A 20,724-nucleotide genomic window follows, 5' to 3' on the forward strand; every position below is an offset into this window, starting at 1 on the left:
TTATGTGGGCCTACCGAGGATGTCGTAGTGGTTTGTGTTGTGGTTTGTGCAGCCCTTTGAGACATTAGAGATTTAGGGCTATATAAGTAAACATTGATTGATTGATTGATTATTAGATTGCAGTGGTCATTAGTACATATTCCGTACTATTGACATGGTAACACCCGAATACGTTTTTCAACTTGTTTAAGTCGGGGTCCACGTAAATCAATTCGTGGTACAAATATTTACTATTAGTATAATGCAGTCATCACACAATTCAGAGTATACATTGAATTGTTTACATTATTTACAATCCTGGGGGTGGGACTGTTAAGCAAACTATGAATAATAAAACATGTGTATTTTATCATAGCTATACGTATGACAAAAGGGGGTGAAAATGAGTGGTATTCAGTGAGGTAAGATGAATGACAGTTCATTGCTGCTGCCAAATGAATTGCACTGAGTAGAGCGGATCACCACTCCAAGATGGCGGCCCCGCGTCTCGTCAGCGCCAGTGCGCAGTAGCGCTCCATGCTGCGTAACCTGACAACGTGTCCGTCGTTAAACGGACACATTGGGAAGTGTCCATCGGCATTAAAAACTGAAGGCTCTTATCTGGTATTGAGTTGATGAATTAAGATATCACAAGACCGAACGAGGAGTGTCTCGTTAAGAACCTGTAAAGAGCGCGATGTGCCTAAAATGCTAGTCAGCGGGTCATCGAAAGAACGAAGACGGAGCAACGATGGAGTTTGAGGAGAAGGCCTAAACGTGGGCATTATTGTTTTGTCTTCTTAATCGTTTTAAAAGAGAAAACGTCGTTAATAATTGTTTCCATGCGGATACATTAGTCCGAGCGCACTTTAAAGCTCCTCATGCTAGCTCAGCGTGCTAGTTAGCTTAGCTTGTTAGCCGCTAACAAAGAGACGCAGAAGTTGTCAACGCGTCGCTAAGCAGAGATCAAGTCTAAGTGTCAAGTGTTGGGATTGTGTGAAAATGTGCGAAAGAACGACAGCAGAGTACGAGGAGGAACTTTCACCAACAATAGAAGAGAAGGAGCCACAACATCAACTACTGGACGCAGCTCACAAGAAACGTCAAGTTGTGTCACATAGAACAGGTTTGTTTACTTTTTACTCTTTTTATTTTATTATGAACACTATTCCTAAATACATTGTATATAGAAAAATTAATTGACTAGTGAGGAGGATGCACTGCTTTGTTTTGTTCTCAAAAATCTTTGAGAAACTATTTAACTCTTGACTTGAACTTTTCTTGAGAAGCATCATATAATCAATGGCTTTAGGTCCAAACGAACAACCTCAATGGCGATAACTGAAGCTATTGAAGAAATTACTAATGCATCCATCCGTTCCGCTTATCCGTGGTCGGGTTGCGGGGGCAGCAGCCTAAGCAGGGAAGCCCAGACTTCCCTCTCCCCAGCCACTTTGTCCAGCTCTTCCCGGGGGATCCTGAGGCATTACCAGGCCAGCCGGGAGACATAGTCTTCCCAATGTGTCCTGGGTTTCCTCCGTGGCCTCCTACCGGTCGGAAGTGCCCGAAACGCCTCCCTAGGGTGGCGCTCGGGTGGCATCCTGACCAGATGCCCGAACCACCTCATCTGGTTTACTTTGAGCTCCTCCCGGATGACAGAGCTTCTCACCCTATCTCTATTACTAATGCACTGGAGCATAAAATATATGCAGTTGGTATCTTTATGGTTCTAAAGAAAGCCTTTGACACCATTAATCATTTAATTATTCTAGATAAAATGGAAAGATATGGAAATAGGGGGCTGGCATGAATTGATTAACGTGGACTTAAACAAGTTGAAAAACTTATTGGGGTGTTACCATTTAGTGGTCAATTGTACGGAATATGTACTGAACTGTGCAATCTACTAATAAAGTTTATGGGCTGGAGTTTAGGGTACAATTTTTATCTGATACTAAAGTTAAAGTACCAATGATTGTCACACACAGCCGCGTTGCCCACATTTGCGGTCCTCTCCAAGGTTTCTCATAGTTATTGTCACCGACGTCCCACTGGGTGTGAGTTTTCCTTGCCCTTATGTCGTTGTGGTTTGTACAGCCCTTTCAGACACGAGTGATTTAGGGCTATATAAATAATTGATTGATTGACATACTAAATTATTCTCTGCATCTGACCCATCACCCTTGATCACCACCTGGGAGGTGAGGGGAGCAGTGGGGAGCAGCGGTGCCCCGCCCGGGAATCATTTATGGTGATTAAACCCCCAATTCCAACCCTTAATGCTGAGTGTCAAGCAGGGAGGTCATGGGTCCGATTTTCATAGTCTTTGGTATGACTCGGCCTGGATTTGAACTCACGACCTACCGATCTCAGGGCGGACACTCTAACCCAGGGGTCGGGAACCTTTTTGGCTGAAAGAGCCATCCAAGCCAAATATTTTAAAAAGTATTTCTGTGATTGCCATATAATATTTTTTTTAAGACTGAATACAACTAAATGCATGCATTTTTAAGTAAGACTAACATTTTTAGAGTGTAATAAGTCTCTTGTTCTTTTTAATAACATTGTTATTCTGAAGCTAACAAACAATAAATAAACTACTACTTACCATTAATGCGACTTCTTGAACAGGTGCGGTAGAAACCGGATGCGTCAGGCTTGTCCTTGACAGTTTGGCTATGTCTTAGTTTTTCCTCTGCATTTGTCTTTGTTTCCTGCCTTTAGTTCCTTTGTCTCCCTGAGTGCTGTTTCCCCTTAACTGTGGCTGATAGGCACCTGGCCACACCTGGTGTCAATCAGCCTGTCACTATTTAGACCTGCTTTCTCCTCCAGTCAGTGATGGATTATTGTCACTAATACCTGTCGATGTTGTGCTACTACTTGTCGCTGTTCCAGCATGCTGTGGATTGCTGTCCGTCTTTTTGCTCCTAGTTCCTGTTTGCTGGTTCCTGTTTCCTGTTTCCAATTAGTCCGTTCCTGGTTCCTGGTTTGTGTTTTTTCTTTATATTTTGGACATTAAATCATGTTTTCCTTTACAATGCCTGCCACCATCTCTGCATCTTGGGGTTCGTCAACAACTCAACCTGACAGGATGGATGAATTAAAATGCATAAGAATGTTTTATATTTTGAACGTTATTTTTGTGATTAGCAATGTCAGCTAAGATTTATCTGAGAGCCAGGTGCAGTCATCGAAAGAGCCACATCTGGCTCTAGAGCCCTAGGTTCCCTACCCCTGCTCTAACCACTAGGCCACTGAGTAGGCTGTTCTCTTACTATACTCTTTGCATTGCTTGTGGTGTCCTCCAAGGCTCCGTGTTGGGGCCAAAACTGTTTAATGTATATGTTAATGATATGTTTACTCCAACTAAAGTAATGAAATGTATACTATTTGTTGTTGACACAGATATATTCGACCGTAGTGATGACTATAATGAGCTAATAAATACAGTAAACACAGAACTAAACATAATAAAAAAAATGGATGTACACAAATAAAGGATCCTTAAATATAATTAAAACTAAGATAGTGATGTTTGCAAATCGCAACATAACGTCTGAACAGAAAGTGAGTATTGATGGTACCCAAATTGAAATCGTAAATGAGAATACACTTTTGGGAGTAATAATTGATAGTAAACTATCATGGAAACCTCATGTCAGACACATTAAAACAAAAATCTCCAAAAGCCTCTCAATTATAAACAAAGCAAAACTATACCTCAATGAAAATGCACTCCGTACTCTATACTGCACCTTGGTACTGCCATACCTTACGTATTATGTTGAAGTGTGGGGGATAACTTACCACAATACAATTCTTCCTCTGATCATATTACAGATAAGAGCAGTGCGGATCAATCACAACGTTGGTTATTTAGAACAGTGGTTCTCAACCTTTTTTCAGTGATGTACCCCCTGTGAACATTTTTTTTAATTCAAGTACCCCCTAATCAGAGCAAAGCATTTGTGGTTGAAAAAAAGAGATAAAGAAGTAAAATACAGCACTATGTCATCAGTTTCTGATTCATTAAATTGTATAACAGTGCAAAATATTGCTCATTTGTAGTGGTCTTTCTTGAACTATTTGGAAAAAAATATATAAAAATAACTAAAAACTTGTTGAAAAATAAACAAGTGATTCAATTATAAATAAAGATTTCTACACATAGAAGTAATCATCAACTTAAAGGATTGTAATAGAGATCCATCTGGATTCATCAACTTCATTCTAAACATTTATTCACAAAAAAAGAAATCTTTAACATCAAAATTTATGGAACATGTCCGCAAAAAATCTGGCTGCCAACACTGAATATTGCATTGTTGCATTTCTTTTCGCAGTTTATGAACTTCCATTCATATTTTGTTGAAGTATTATTACAGAAATATATTTTTAAAGGATTTTTGAATTGTTGCTATTTTTAGAATATTTAAAAAAAAATCTCACATACCCCTTGGCATACCTTCAAGTACCCCCAGGGGTACGCGTACCCTCATTTGAGAACCACTGATTTAGAACATACTATCTGTTTATGCAATCAAATTTGTTAACTGCAATACATTCATAATCTCATATAAAGCATATAACAATTATTGCCGCCTAATCTACAATTTTTTTTTTTATAAGACGGGTGCAGGCTCATAATTTGAGAGGCTTTGGATATTTCTCATTGCCGAGACCTCAAACCACTCGTAAACGTTTTTGTGTGTCTATGCGGAGTAAAACTATGGAACAAACCAGACTTGCAACACAAGCCATGCCAAACTATTCGTCGATTTAAACTATTATACAAACATCGGGTCTGGTTCAAATAATTACCATAATTGCTATGTTGTCTACTCAGTGGCCTAGTGGTTAGAGTGGGAGTTCAAACCCCGGCCGAGTCATACCAAAGACTATAAAAATGAGAGCCTTTACCTCCCTGCTTGACACTCACCATCAAGGGTTGTAATTGGGGGTTAAACTACCAACAAACCCAGGGGGTGATCAAGGGTGATGGGTCAGATGCAGAGAATAATTTCGTCACACCTAGTGTGTGTGTGATAATCATTGGTACTTTAACTTTATTACCATTATTGCTGTTGCCATTGTTGGTATTTTGTCTATTACCATTGTTGGTATATTCATTCTTCCTACATTGTTGATGCAAATTATTGTTACAGCGTAATAATTATCGTTACCTGTGGTAATGTCACTATGATACAACATTTGTATTATAATCCTCAAACATGGGATTAATCACTGAATGGAGAACTGGGGAGTGGGATTAAATAAATGATCTTCTTCCCACTCCCTTTCAGGAAAAAATGGAAAATCATGCATTACATACTTTACATGACCTTTTGCACTATATTAATTTATATTATTATGTGTTGTCAACTTTGTACTTTTTGTATGTCATTGCCTGTGTTAGGAAGGGATAGTAGTTCTTTTTAGAGTTGGGACACGATGGACAGATTCCTGCCAGAGAATCCTTAAATCATCTTTATTGCTGAAAGGTAGATATGAATTTGTGGGTTTGTGGGTATGTGTGTGTGTGTGTGTGGTTTTTGTCGTCAACGCACACAAGACTGGCTGCCACCATTGATTGAAACCGGCTGGTCTGACAAAGACGTGATTTGAAGGGGAAATGACGTCACAGATTGACCTATGAACTTAAAGGCACAGGAACATTACACAACTGGTTAATGACACACCATAGGCTTTCGTACACCTTTACTGTGGTGTCCCCCAGGGATCTATTTTAGGCCCCATCCTGTTCGCTCTTTATATCCTCCCTCTTGGAGATATTTTTAAGAAACATGGAGTGTTTTATCACTTCTATGCAGATGACTGCCAAATTTATATGCCGATTTCAAAAAGCCACGGCCCCCTGACACCCTTCTTAACTGTCTATGTGACGTCAAGGCTTGGCTAGCCCAGAATTTTTAAATAATGAATGAGGGAAAAACGGAAATTTTAGTCTTTGGTCCGGCCCTCACTGACTTGGGACCATTGCAACATGATGTGCGTCCCAAAGTCACCAGCCTTGGCGTCACTATAGACAGCCATTTTAAACTAGACAAACAAGTCAATGGCGTTTTAAAATCCTGTTTTTATCACCTTCGTCTTTTAGTGAAGGTTAAACCGTTTTTATCTTTTAACCTTTTTGAACAAGTTGTGCATACTTTTATTTGAAGTGGCCTGGACTACTGCAATGCACTTTATGCTGGCATTAGCCAAGAAGCTCTCTCCCGGTTGCAGTTAGTCCAGAAGGCGGCAGCAGGACTTTTAACAGGGGCCAGGAAAGGCCAGCATATAACCCCAATTCTTCAGAGTTTGCACTGGCTCCCTGTTCATTTTACAATTGATTTTAAAACATTGCTGTTTGTTTTTAAATCTTTACATGGACTGGCACCTCAATATATCTCAGACCTCATCCAAATTTACATTCCTGCGCCCGCTCTGAGGTCCGAGAGCCAGCTCCAGCTCGTGGTGCCCAAGACCAGACTTAAGACCAGGGGAGACAGGGCCTTCTCTGTGGTCGGCCCTAAGCTCTGGAACACTCTGCACCTCCATGTTCAAACTGCTTCCACAGTGGAGTGTTTTAAGTCTCGTCTTAAGACCCACTTTTATTCTTTGGCTTTTAACACTACGTGAGTTGTGTGGTCCTCTGTCCTCTGTCCTCTGTTGTCTTGTGTGTTTTTTATACACTTTGATTTCTATTTTACTGTTTTAATTGATTTTACCTTTTAAAATAGTTTTTAATCATATTTGTTTTTATATTGCTTTTATATTTATTTATTTTTTGTTTTTATTCAGTCATTGGTGGAGCATAATATATATATATTTTTTTTATTTTATTTTATTATTATTATTATTTTTACAATTGTTTTTAACATGGCTGTGCAGCACTTTGGAAACGTTATTTTTGTTTAAATGTGCTATATAAATAAAGTAAAGGAAAACTCACACCCAGTGGGCAGGGAGAATTCACATCCAGTGGGACGCCAGTGACAATGCTGACTATGAGAAACCTTGGAGAGGACCTCAGATGTGGGCAACCCCCCCCCCTCTAGGGGACCGAAAGCAATGGATGTCGAGCGGGTCCAACATGATACTGTGAAAGTTCAATCCATAGTGGCTCCAACACAGCCGCGAGAGTTCAGTTCAAAGCGGATCCAAGACAGCAGCGAGAGTCCCGTCCACAGGAGACCATCTCAAGCGGAGGCGGGTCAGCAGCGTAGAGATGTCCCCAATCGATACAGGCGAGCAGTCCATCCTGGGTCTCGACGAGCGGTCCATCCTGGGTCTTGACTCTGGACAGCCAGTACTTCATCCATGGTTATCGGACCGGACCCCCTCCACAAGGGAGGGAGGGACATAGGAGAAAGAAAAGAAGCGGCAGATCAACTGGTCTAAAAAGGAGGTCTATTTAAAGGCTAGAGTATACAGATGAGTTTTAAGGTGATACTTAAATGCTTCTACTGAGGTAGCATCTCGAACTGTTACCGGGAGGGCATTCCAGAGTACTGGAGCCCGAACGGAAAACGCTCTAGAGCCCGCAGACTTTTTTTTGGGCTTTGGGAATCGCTAATAAGCCGGAGTCTTTTGAACGCAGATTTCTTGCCGGGACATATGGTACAATACAATCGGCAAGATAGGATGGAGCTAGACCGTGTAGTATTTTATACGTAAGTAGTAAAACCTTAAAGTCACATCTTAAGTGCACAGGAAGCCAGTGCAGGTGAGCCAGTACAGGCGTAATATGATCAAACTTTCTTGTTCTAACAATATAACAGTAAAATAAGAATATAACAAGACAAAGTAGGCAGTAGTGACCATGTTATGAAAACGTATTGCACTGTTATTGTTTTGCATCCCCTGTCATCCTAGTACCCCCCGTCCCAGAGAGGAGTTGTACAGTCTAATGGCGTGTGGGACAAAGGAGTCCTTGAGTCTATTAGTCCTGCACTTGGGATGAAGCAGTCTAGAACTGAACATGCTCCTCTGGCTACTGATAACACTATGCAGAGGGTGACTGGCATCATCCAGGATGCTCACTAGTTTGTCAACAGTCCTCTTCTCTGCCACCCTCACCAGTGAGTCCAGTTTCATTCCCATTGTAGAACCGGCCCGCCTGATCAGTTTCTCAAGTCTGGAGCTGTCCTTCTTAGATGTACTGCCCCCCCAGCACACTACCATGTAGAACAGAACACTGGCAACCACAGACAGGTTGGGCATGCACTTGGGGATAGGTTGACTGGCAACACTAAATGGTTCCTAGTGTGTGAATGTTGTCTATCTGTGTTTGCTCCCCAATGAGGTGGAGACTTGTCCAGGGTGTACCCCGCCTTCCGCCCCTGTGCAGCTGAGATAGGCTCCAGCACCCCCTGCGACCCCGTAAGGGACAAGCGGTAGAAAATGAATGGATGGATGGATTTTCATGCTTTTAGCTACAGACTCTTAACACAAAACAAATAATCTAATTGTGTTAATATTGTCAGTCACAAACTATTCATATTCTCTCTTAATCCTATTTACTTATTTACCAACAGATGTCCAGCAGCCCCCCCACATTAAAGAGGAAGAAGAGGACCTCCGGATCACTCAGGATGAAGAGTGTCTTCTAGGGCAGGTGGAGGCTCATAAAACCAAGTTTCCATTGACCGTTGTCTCTGTGAGGACTGAAGACTATGAAGAGAAACCACCTGAGTCCTCACAGCTTCATCACAGTCCAAGTAAGCAGAACATCCAGATATCATCTAGAGCAGGGGTGCCCATTACGTCGATCGCAAGCTACCAGTCGACCGCGGGGGGTGTGTCAGTCGATCACGAGCCAGGCTTTTAAAAAAAATAGACCTAAATACAGAGTCTCGGAAAACTGGCGTGCACAAGCGATCCCTCGGAAAGCTGGCGTGCACAAGTGATGTGCACGCCAGCTTTCCGAGACTCTTATTTTGTTAGCGCAGGCAGCATGAAGCAGGGCTTTTATTGTGAAGATAGGAAATGTGCAGTCGGCCTTTAGAGTTTTGACGGAAGGGACGGCGCGAAAGTCTGTTGAAAAAAAAGTGTTTCTCGCCTTCCTCTCTGTCATTTTTTCATAATAATGAACTGGCAGCAGCCAGCGTCATCTCACAAGACCCTCGGGTGCCGTGAATGTCAATCAAGCAAGCTACGGAATTTGCCGCCAATGTTTTTCTTGTAAAGTGTATTGAAGCTGGATGAATTAGATGCCAAAAACCAACCACTTTCATGTGGTATTGTACACAAAGGACAACTTTTTTTCTCCTCCATTTGAAAATGTGGGCGTTATCATCATTACTGTCTGATTCCAATCAATGCAAGTCATCAGAATCAGGTAATACACCAACTTATATTCTTGTCTTCGTGAAAGAAAGACATCTATATGTGTTACACATGCTTGTATTATCATTAAACACATTTAACTTGTTTACAAAAATGTCTCTTTCATAAATAAATAAATATAAATGATATATATAAATGAGGTAGATCCCCTCGAGTTGGTCAATTGAAAAGTAGCTCGCCTGCAGAAAAAGTGTGGGCACCCCTGATCTAATACAATGTTTGTAACTAATGTAGGGCTGGGTGACATAATGATATACTCGATATATCGCGGGTTTGTCTCTGTGCGATATAGAAAATTACTATATGGTGATATTGGAGTATACGTTCTCACGCAGTTGCTTTTAGCTGCGGGCATTACACTACAGGCTCTTCCTACTCTTTCTTGTCTCTCCTTCTCACAGAGACATAAACCAAGCGCACCTTCTTACACACGCCACATGTGCAACGTCACACGCTCCCACAAAGCTGAGAGGTAGCAACATGGTAACATTAGCTGTGATGCTAGTGGTGAAGTACGGGTGGTAATACGAGAGAGAGAAGGTGTGAATCTGGTAACAAATGAAGGAAGAATTTATTCCCAAGAAAAATAGCACAGGGTCTGGCGGTGGTTTGGCTTCAAGCGGGAATATGTTCGACATTAATGCGGCAAAAGCGTTGCTACAAAAAATAGCAGCACTGCTAATGTAGCATCATTTCAAAAGCCACCCGCTAGAGACTGGAAAGTGCTTGAAACTCCGCATGTCAACATCTCCGGCCGGTGCCACACCAACAAAATGCCGAAGCAACCATTTCCAGATCAATACCGCATGAAAATAAAAAAGTCAACAAGAGAAGGAGATAACGTCCGCAGGAACCTACCACATAGTGAAGGACATACAGTATTTGATGTCCCATTATGTAGCTCATTTTTGTTTGACAGTTATTGAACTATCTTGTGTGACATCATGCACAAATGTGCGCTTCATTTGTTTTAAACTATTGTAGTGGTGTTTTGTACAAAAAGCGCACTTTAATTTAGTGTCAATAAAAACAATATTTCAATAAAATTTTTGTCAAATTAATTTTGATATACCGTAAGATACATAATAATGATAATAATAATAATAATTTCATTTAACCTAACCTAACTTAACTTTATACAAAAGCAGATTGCTTTTGATGGTTTCATTTTTAGCACTGTCTTACACAACACTCCCTGATGTAAAAATGTCAATTTCTGTCACTTTATCCTGCATCCTCTTTAAAAGTCCAACATTTTTTCCTCGTCAGATTTGGACAACCATCTGTTGTCACGCCCGCCAGCTTGTCCCATTTCAGTCCTAACATGTTCAAACACGCATTTACCTCTGTGAACAAGTCATTACCTGTGGTTGTCCCTTTAATTCACTGCATGGCTGCCAGCTACTCCGGGATTTGAAAGTCTGCAGTTATCCCACGTAGGAAGATGAAAAGCTGGGCGGTGTCACGTACATCGCAGCTCTCATCCAAAGCCAGCGAAAAACAGTCAACGTCGGCCGTTCAGGTCTTCAGCTGAAGCTCCAAGTTTCCAGCGATGGTCTTAACCCGCCTCGTTACATACAGTGCGTCGGGAAAGTGACACGTTATCCGATGCGCCCCTCTTCTCCGGGCATATCAGCGCAACAGAGTCCAATAAGCACTCCTTAATAAACTCTCCGTCAGAAAGCGCCTTACTTTTTCTGGCGATTTTTGTGAGAAATGACGAAACTTGTCCTGACGGCTGCATATCTGGGTGTGTGAAATTTGGCAAAAAGTCCTTGTTGGGTTTGCGGTTTTACCATCAACGCGTCAGCCTCCCTTGCACGCACTTCATCAGATTCCGGTATTTTCCCTCGTGCTTCGTCATGTAGTGGCGATTCAAATTATATTCTTTAAACACAGCAGCCTGTGTACCACAAATTAAGCTCATGGATTTACCTTTCATCTCTGCAAAGAAATACTTTGCAGTCCATGTCTTGTTGGAAACACGGCATTCGTCATCAACTTTTATTTTTGTAGCGTGAGCTGACATCTCGGTGGTAACCGGGCATCACTTGTCGCTGTGCATCTTCCCTCACAGGTTACACACGGACATACGCCCATAAATAACACTTTTCAAAATAAAAGCAGCATAGTTGTATTGCACACACGACAGATGTTTATTTATTTTATTTGTGATTGGAAGTAATACAAATAAGGCTTTTCAAAATAAAAGCAGCATAGTTGTATTGCACACTTGACATAGATACTTTTTAAAATTTATTTTGTAATTTATGATTGGCCGGACAGGGACGCACAAAGGGCCGAATATGGCCAGGTTTGGCCTGGTGGAACAACTAGTGGGTCATGTAATATTAATATTTAATACTCAATATTTTCATATGTTAGCACAGGGGTAGGGAACCTTTGGCTCTAGAACCAGATGTGACTGCATCTGGCTCTCGGATAAATCTGAGCTGACGTTGCTTAACACGATAAATAATGAATAATTCCACTTGTAATCACAGTGTTAAAAATAATGTTCAAAATATAAAACATTCTCATGCATTTTTAATCCATCCATCCGTTATCTACCGCACCTGTTCAAGAAGTTGCGTTAATGGTAAGAAGTTATTTATTTATTATTGGTTAGCGTGGGGCTTGCCCTCCTGGGGGTTCTTCAGACCCCCAAGCACCGACATGAGAGCCTGTTTCAGGGTTACAATATTGTTTTATTTTTCAATAAATCTCTCAGTTGTTTTCCAGCAATAGTATTTCCAGCCCCAACCCAGTCTCTCCTCCTGGCTGCTGCTCATAACAGAGCGACAGGTGATTAGATAACAAGGCCCAGGTGGGCCTTCTACGCACCTGTCGCTGCAGGCCCGCAGGCCACACCCCCTCCACAGTTAGCTTCAGAATAACAATGTTATTACAAAGAATAAGAGACCTATTATACTCTAGAAATGTTGGTCTTACTTAAAAATGCACGTGTTTAGTTGTGTTCAGTGTTAAAAAATGTTTTATATGGCTCTTGCGGAAATATATTTTAAAATATTTGGCTTTTTGGCTCTCTCAACCAAAAAGGTTCCCGACCCCTGTCGGTGGAACAGAGGTTAGTATGTGTGCCTGACAATACGAAGCTCGATCCCGCACTCGGGATCTTTCTGGGTGGAGTTTTTGCATGTTCTCCCCTTAACTGCGTGGGTTCCCTCCGGGTACTCCGGCTTCCTCCAAAGACATGCACCTGGGGATAGGTTGACTGTAAACACTAAATGGTCCCTAGTGTGTGAATGTTGTCTATCTGTGTTGGCCCCGCGATGAGGTGGAGACTTGTCCGGGGTGTTCCCACCTCCCACCCCTGTGCAGCTGGTATAGGCTCCAGCACCCCCTGCCACCCCATAAGGGACAAGCAGTAGAACATGGATGGATGGATGGATTTTCTTGTGTTTAGTTACAGACTTTTAACACAAAACAAATCTAATTGTGTTAATATTGTCAGTCAAAAACTATTTATATTCTCTCTTAATCCTATTTACTTATTTACCAACAGATGTCCAGCAGCCCCCCCACATTAAAGAAGAAGAAGAGGACCTTTGGATCACTCAGGATGAAGAGTGTCTCCTTGGGCAGGAGGAGGCTGATCTCACCAAGTTTCCACTGACTGTTGTCTCTGTGAGGACTGAAGACTATGAAGAGAAACCAGCTGAGTGCTCACAGCTTCATCACAGTCCAAGTAAGCAGAACATCCAGATATCATCTAATACAATGTTTGTAACTGATGTAGGGCTGGGCGACATAATGATATACTCGATATATCGCGGGTTTGACTCTGTGCGATATAGAAAATGACTATATGGTGATATTGGAGTATACGTTCTCACGCAGTTGCTTTTAGCTGCGGGCATTACACTACAGGCTTTTCCCACTCTTTCTTGTCTCTCCTTCTCACAGAAACGTAAACCAAGCGCACCTTCTTACACACGTCACATGTGCAACATCACACGCTCCCACAAAGCAGAGAGGTTAGCGACATGGTAACATTAGCTACATCCGTACATGACATGACAATCAACAATGTCCCCACAAAGAAGGAGTGCGTCCGCACAACTTAGTCTTGATTGCGAAAACATAGCAGGTGCGGGGAATAGCATTCAAGGAATACATGAAACCGCTACAGGAAAATACCAACAAAAGAAGAAAAGCCACCAAAAAAAGGAGCGCAAGACACAAGAAAACACCATAAAACTCAAAATAAGTTACGGCGTGATGTGACAGGTTGTGACAGTACACCTACGTTGAGACAAGAGCTATAGTGATGCATGGTTGGTTATGGTTTGAATTCATATCAATCAATTTTTTTATGTTTTCTGCTGGTGGTTTGCCTCGGAATTTTTTCAATGAAAAAAATTAGCCTTGGCTCAGAAAAGGTTGAAATACACTGACTTATCGTGTTAAGTAATGCCAGCTAAGATTTATCTGAGAGTCAGATGCAGTCATCAAAAGAGCCACATCTGGCTCTAAAGCAGGGGTGCCCACACTTTTTCTGCAGGCGAGCTACTTTTCAATTGACCAACTCGAGGGGATCTACCTCATTTATATATATCATTTATATTTATTTATTTATGAAAGAGACATTTTTGTAAACAAGTTAAATGTGTTTAATGATAATACAAGCATGTGTAACACATATAGATGTCTTTCTTTCACAAAGACAAAAATATAAGTTGGTGTATTACCTGATTCTGATGACTTGCATTGATTGGAATCAGACAGTAATGATGATAACGCCCACATTTTTGAATGGAGGAGAAAAAAAGTTGTCCTTTCTGTACAATACCACATGAAAGTGGTTGGATTTTGGCATCTAATTCATCCAGCTTCCATACACTTTACAAGAAAAACATTGGCGGCAAAATCCGTAGCTTGCTTGATTGACATTCACGGCACCCGAGGGTCTTGTGAGATGACGCTGGCTGCTGCCAGTTCATTATTATGAAAAAATGACAGAGAGGAAGGCGAGAAACACTTTTTATTTCAACAGACTTTCGCGCCGTCCCTTCCGTCAAAACTCTAAAGGCCGACTGCACATTTCCTATCTTCACAATAAAAGCCCTGCTTCATGCTGCCTGCGCTAACAAAATAAGAGTCTCGGAAAGCTGGCGTGCACAAGTGATGTGCACGCCAGCTTTCTGAGGGATCGCTTGTGCACGCCAGTTTTCCGAGACTCTGTATTTAGTTAGCGCAGGCAGCATGAAACAGGGCTTTTATTGTGAAGATAGGAAATGTGCAGTCGGCCTTTAGAGTTTTGACGGAAGGTACGGCGCGAGAGTCTGTTGAAATAAAAAGTGTTTCTCGCCTTCCTCTCGGTCATATTTTCATAATAATGATCTTGCAGCAGCCAGCGTCATCTCACAAGACCCTCGGGTGCCGTGAATGTCATTTAAGTGACGTCTTGGTGAAGATTGATGATCACTCATTTTTAGGTCTATTTTTTTTTTAAATCCTGGCTGGAGATCGACTGACACACCCCCCGCGGTCGACTGGTAGCTCGCGATCGACGCAATAGGCACCCCTGCTATAGAGCCATAGGTTTCCTACCCCTGCTCTAGTGCGACTTATATATGTTAATTTCCTTCTTTATTATGCATTTTTGGCCGGTGCGACTTATACTACGGAGCGACTTATAATCCGAAAAATACGGTATTCTGTTTTATTTACAATTCCCACAACGTGCCAACTTCACTGGTTTTGTATTTACCCAACAGACGTCAAGCAGCCCCCCCACATTAAAAATGAAGATGAGGAGCTCTGGATCACTCAGGAGAAAAAGTGTCTTCTCGGGCAGGAGGAGGCTGATCTCAGCAAGTTTCCACTGACTGTTGTCTCTGTGAAGACTGAAGACCATGAAGACAAAGCACCTGAGTCCTCACAGCTTCATCACAGTACAAGTAAGCACAACATCTATATATCATCTAATGTCAAGTTTGTCACGGATGTTCATCCAGGGACAATTGTTATGGGTGAAGGTTTTTGCTTTTCAGCTCTACATTCACAACATTACTCAATGAGTAAAACTTGCTGAACCGTCATCATATTTGACAATAAGTCTTACTTGTTCTGCAGATCGCCAGCAGCTGATTGGTCATCAAGAAGAATTTCCCCGTCAGTCATTAGAAGGGGGCTCCACTTTGAGGCAGGAGGATCCACAACCCCCCCACATTAAAGAAGAGCGGTGTTTTCTTGGGCGGGAGGAGGCGGATCTCACCAAGTTACCACAAACTGTTGTCTCTGTGACGACTGAAGACCATGAGGTGGACAACCTCATAGCCCCGCTATCGTCAGATAGTGACGACACAACGTCGGACTTTGACGTAAATATGAAATCGCACGTGAAAACACATACGAGAGAAAAATCCTTTGTTTGTTCCGTTTGTGCGAAATGCTTTTTTAAAAGCTCTCATCTGAAGCAGCACATGCGGACGCACACGGGAGAAAGACCTCACAGTTGTTCAGTTTGTGCGAAGCGCTTTTTTAAAAGCTCTCATCTGAAGCAACACATCAAGACGCACACGGGAGAAAGGCCGTTCAGTTGTTCACTTTGCAGTAAAACATTTGCTAAAAAAAACAATATGCAAATACACATGAAAACACACAAAGGGGAAAAGCTTTTCAGTTGTTTAATTTGCGCGAAAAGATTCTCTAACAAAAGTAATATGCAAACGCACCTGAGGAAACATACGGGAGAGCAACCTTTTAGTTGCTCACTGTGTGGTAAAAGATTTTATGACAAAGGTAATATGCAAATACACATGAGAAAACACACAGGAGAAAAACCCGTCGGTTGTTCAATGTGCGCCGAAAGGTTTTATGACAAAAGAAGTATGCAAATACATATGAAAACACACGCAGGAAAACAAACCTATATATGTTCCGTTTGCGCCAGAAGCTTTGTTAGAAACTGTAGTTTGGGACGCCATATGCAGACTCACACAAGAGAGAATCTTTTCAGTTGCTCGGTGTGTGTCAAAAGATTCTCGAACCAGCGCGAGATGCAGAAGCACATGCGGACACACACAGGGGAGAAAGACCTTTCAGTTGTTCAGTTTGCAAAAATAAATTCTCAATAAAAAGCGATATGCAATTACACATGAGAATATACACAGGGGGAAAACCTCTATAGTTGTTCGGTTTGTGATAAAAGTTTTGTTAAAACCCTTATTTGGCTCGGCACATGAGAACGCACACAGGTGAAAAACCTTTCAGCTGTTCAGTGTGTGGTAAAAGTTACACTGACGAACGCAATCTGCAAAGACACATGCAAACGCACACAGGAGAATCATTTTATTAGTCCCTAATGGTCTCCTGCAGGGCTTCTCCAAGGTCAAGATCAGCCCCACGAAGCACTTCGGTGCAAACTCAGCCGGCCCATTTAATGTTACGAAGTACAAAACCCAATTTAGTTGTTTTTAGGCCAAATATTTATATTTAAATACAAACCCCATTTCCATATGAGTTTGAAAATTGTGTTAGATGTAAATATAAACAGAATACAATGATTTGCAAATCCTTTTCAACCCATATTCAGTCGAATATGCTACAACGACAACATATTTGATGTTCAAACTCATAAATTTAATTTTTTTTGCAAATAATAACTTAGAATTTCATGGCTGCAACACGTGCCAAAGTAGTTGGGAAAGGGCATGCTCACCACTGTGTGACACCACCTTTTCTTTTAACAACACTCAAACTGAGGAAACTAATTGTTGAAGCTTTGAAAGTGGATTTCTTTCCCATTCTTGTTTTATGTAGAGCTTCAGTCCTTCAACAGTCCGGGGTCTCCGCTGTCATATTTTAAGCTCCATAATGCGCCACACATTTTCCATGGGAGACATGTCTGGACTGCAGGCGGGCCAGGAAAGTACCCACACTCTTTTTTTTTTTACAAAGCCACGCTGTTGTAACACTTGTCTTGCTGAAATAAGCAGGGGCGTCCATGATAACATTGCTTGGATGACAACATATGTGGCTCCAAAACCTGTATTTACCTTTCAGCATTAATGGTGTGTGTAAGTTACCCATGCCTTGGGCACTAATACACCCCCATACCATCACAGATGCTGGCTTTTGAACTTTGCACCTATAACAATCCAAATGGTTATTTTTCTCTTTGTTCTGGAGGACACCACGTCCTCTGTTTCCAAATATAATTTGAAATGTGGACTTGTCAGACCACAGAACACCTTTCCACTTTGCATCAGTCCATCTTAAGTGAGTTCGGGCCCAGCCAAGCCGGCGGCGTTTCAGGATATTGTTGATAAATGGGTTTGGCTTTGCATAGTAGAGTTTTAACTTGCACTTACAGATGTAGCGACCAACTGTAGATCCTGACAGTGGTTTTATGAAGTGTTCCTGAGCCCATGTGGTGATATCCTTTACACACTGATGTCGGTTTTTGATGCAGTACCGCCTGAGGGATCAAAAGTCCGTAATATCGCTTACGTGCAGTGATTTCTCCAGATTCTCTGAACTTTTTGTTGATTTTACAGACCGTAGATGGTAAAATCCCTAAATTCCTTGCAATAGCTCGTTGAGAAATGTTCTAAAAACTGTTCGACAATTTGCTTACAAAGTGGTGACCCTCACCCCATCCTTGTTTGTGAATTACTTAGCATTTTTTGGGAAGCTGTTTTTATACCCAATCATGGCACCCACCTGTTCCCAATTAGCCTGCACACCTGTGGGATGTTCCATATAAGTGTTTGATGAGCATTCCTCAACTTTATCAGTATTTATTGCCACCTTTCCCAACTTCTTTGTCACGTGTTGCTGGCATCAAATTCTAAAGTTAATGATTATTTGCAGAAAAAGAAATGTTTATCAATTTGAACATCAAATATGTTGTCTTTGTAGCATATTCAACTGAATATGGGTTGTATATCTAACACAAATTCCCAACTCATATGGAAACAGGGTTTGTATATTGTTTTTGAACAGATTTCACACTGTCATGTCCAAACACTGATGACATCTAATCAGTTCAATTAAACCAAGTTAAATTAGCTCATGAGGAGACACGTGTTTTGGGCTGTGTTCTAGTTACACATCCAAGCTCGGTTCTAAAAGTCAAGCCCGCGTGCCTCCTCTATTTATTAGGAAAGTCCCCATTACATCACTGAAGCTGTCGCTGAGGGAAGGGGGTCATCTCAACAACTCCAGTTAAACACAATATATGATTATAGAATAAATGAAAGTTAGTTGACGCCGGTCATATCACCTTGTCTCTGCTCTGTCTGCGTCACGCCGCCGCTGTTCGACCTTGGCCGTCAGCAGGCCCAGTCTGGACACAACACTGATAAAGACAACTGGCAATCTTTTTGGATTGCCAGCTTGCACACATACAAAAATACCACTTCAGCACAATTGACAATTTATATCAACATTTATCAAGCATAAAGTTATGATAATAAATACAGTGATCCATTAAAGATAACTTGATATTTTCAGTGAAGTTCATAATTGAGAGAAGAATACTTTTACAGGAACACATCACACTTACCTTTGACAGTTATACTGACATTCGGTGAAAATAAAGACCACCGTGAAGAGTACTAATCATTTATCTTTGTAATATTTGATACTTTTAGATGACCTTTCACCCTGCCCTGTATATATAAAAACCTAAATAAACCCTGTTAGGATCACATGAGTGAATCCGTATACTCCGACATATGATTACTGTTTAATGTTAAACACGTGGGAGACATGAACTGTGGAGATAATGACTATTAGTCATGATCAGTGCATGTATGTAATCTGCAGTCTCTCCAGTGTCATTTTTGGTTGTATTTACTGAAACCATCTCTGTAATCGTTTTATAATACAAAAATGGCCAACTAATGTAACAATAAAAAAGTTTTTTCGTATTAAATTGATTCTGTCAGTACCTTCTGAGGTAAGACTGTTCGTTGCAACGCAGACCTGAGTGGGGACAGCATGTTTTCACATCCACTTTCCCACAATATAAACAGCTTGCCTGCCTAATTATGTTACGTCTACGGATTTGAATAAAAAACTGCACACACAAGGAGACAAAGCAGAAGGACGAGGAAATTACAGCCATGGGAACGCCGTCTGTAATGGAGTGATCTATGTTGTCTGTTGCCATCTCCTGGTGAATGTTGGCTATTGTTACGCCTGTTCGGCATCGTGGGTTCAATTCCCTCGAGGATAGATGGATAGGATAGTACTTTATTTATTCCGTCAGGAAAATTACAATTTTCAGCACAGTCCCATTCAAGATCAGACAAACATTACAGGGAGACAGAACAGGATCGCTGACGGGTCTGCCGGCTTCCAGCGCCCCTTACAAAAAAGATGACATACAGGTAAACAAGGGGGGGGTGGGGGGGGGAATAGAAGATTAAAATAAAATTCAATCAATGTTTATCAATCAATGTTTATTTATATAGCCCCAAATCACAAATGTCTCAAAGGACTGCACAAATCATTACGACTACAACATCCTCGGAAGAACCCACAAAAGGGCAAGGAAAACTCACACCCAGTGGGCAGGGAGAATTCACATTCAGTGGGACGCCAGCGACAATGCTGACTATGAGAAACCTTGGAGAGGACCTCAGATGTGGGCAACCCCCCCCCTCTAGGGGACCGAAAGCAATGGATGTCGAGCGGGTCTAACATGATACTGTGAAAGTTCAATCCATAGTGGCTCCAAGACAGCAGTGAGAGTCCCGTCCACAGGAAACCATCTCAAGCGGATCAGCAGCGTAGAGATGTCCCCAACCGATACAGGCGAGCGGTCCATCCTGGGTCCCGACGAGCGGTCCATCCTGGGTCTCGACTCTGGACAGTCAGTACTTCATCCATGGTCATCGGACCGGACCCCCTCCACAAGGGAGGGGGGGACATAGGAGAAAGAAAAGAAGCGGCAGATCAACTGGTCTAAAAAGGAGGTCTATTTAAAGGCTAGAGTATACAGATGAGTTTTAAGATGAGACTTAAATGCTTCTACTAATGCTTCTAAATTAAAAAATCGGTCTTAGCCTAGGCCCTGGAGTGGGGGTGCAGACTGAGGCCAAGGGGAAAAAAACAAAAACAACAACTCATAGCCATGGTACACATCCCTCTTCCATGTGTGTAAGAGGGAAACAAACATCAAAGAACACAGAGGACATTAAAGACATTAAAGCAGCAGATACAACCAGACACTTCTACATACAGCTATGAATAAAAAGTAAAAGAAACATATCCACTGTGGTGGCCTCTGCGGTGTTCCACGCCATCGTCCGCTGGGGTGGAGGGAGCATGGCCAGAGACAGGAGCAGACCCAACAAAGCAACCAAGACAGCCGACTCCACTCTCGGCCAGTGTCCAGTCCGCATGGATGAGCGAGGA

At 41.8% G+C, this 20,724-nt stretch overlaps 1 protein-coding gene across 1 annotated transcript; it reads left to right on the forward strand.

Moving 5' to 3' along the window:
• Nucleotides 1-687: 687 nt before the first annotated feature.
• Nucleotides 688-19,237, forward strand: LOC133548680 (zinc finger protein 391-like). The gene is made up of 7 exons (XM_061893651.1): nt 688-735; nt 1,034-1,105; nt 5,396-5,480; nt 8,520-8,702; nt 12,857-13,039; nt 15,072-15,254; nt 15,430-19,237. The coding sequence occupies exons 1-7, from the start codon at nt 688-690 to the stop codon at nt 16,431-16,433; spliced, it is 1,758 nt and encodes a 585-aa protein (XP_061749635.1). The 3' UTR covers nt 16,434-19,237.
• Nucleotides 19,238-20,724: the final 1,487 nt, after the last annotated feature.

This window comes from Nerophis ophidion, linkage group LG03 (genome assembly GCF_033978795.1).
Source record: "Nerophis ophidion isolate RoL-2023_Sa linkage group LG03, RoL_Noph_v1.0, whole genome shotgun sequence".
Taxonomy (NCBI): Eukaryota; Metazoa; Chordata; class Actinopteri; order Syngnathiformes; family Syngnathidae; genus Nerophis; species Nerophis ophidion.

Bases quoted from the DNA above. Each gene is read 5' to 3' on its own strand.
- LOC133548680 (XM_061893651.1), top strand. From the start codon at position 688: ATGCTAGTCAGCGGGTCATCGAAAGAACGAAGACGGAGCAACGATGGA. The intron at 8,703-12,856 runs GTAAGCAGAACA...ATTTACCAACAG, and splicing joins ACAGCTTCATCACAGTCCAA to ATGTCCAGCAGCCCCCCCAC. The intron at 13,040-15,071 runs GTAAGCAGAACA...TTTACCCAACAG, and splicing joins ACAGCTTCATCACAGTCCAA to ACGTCAAGCAGCCCCCCCAC.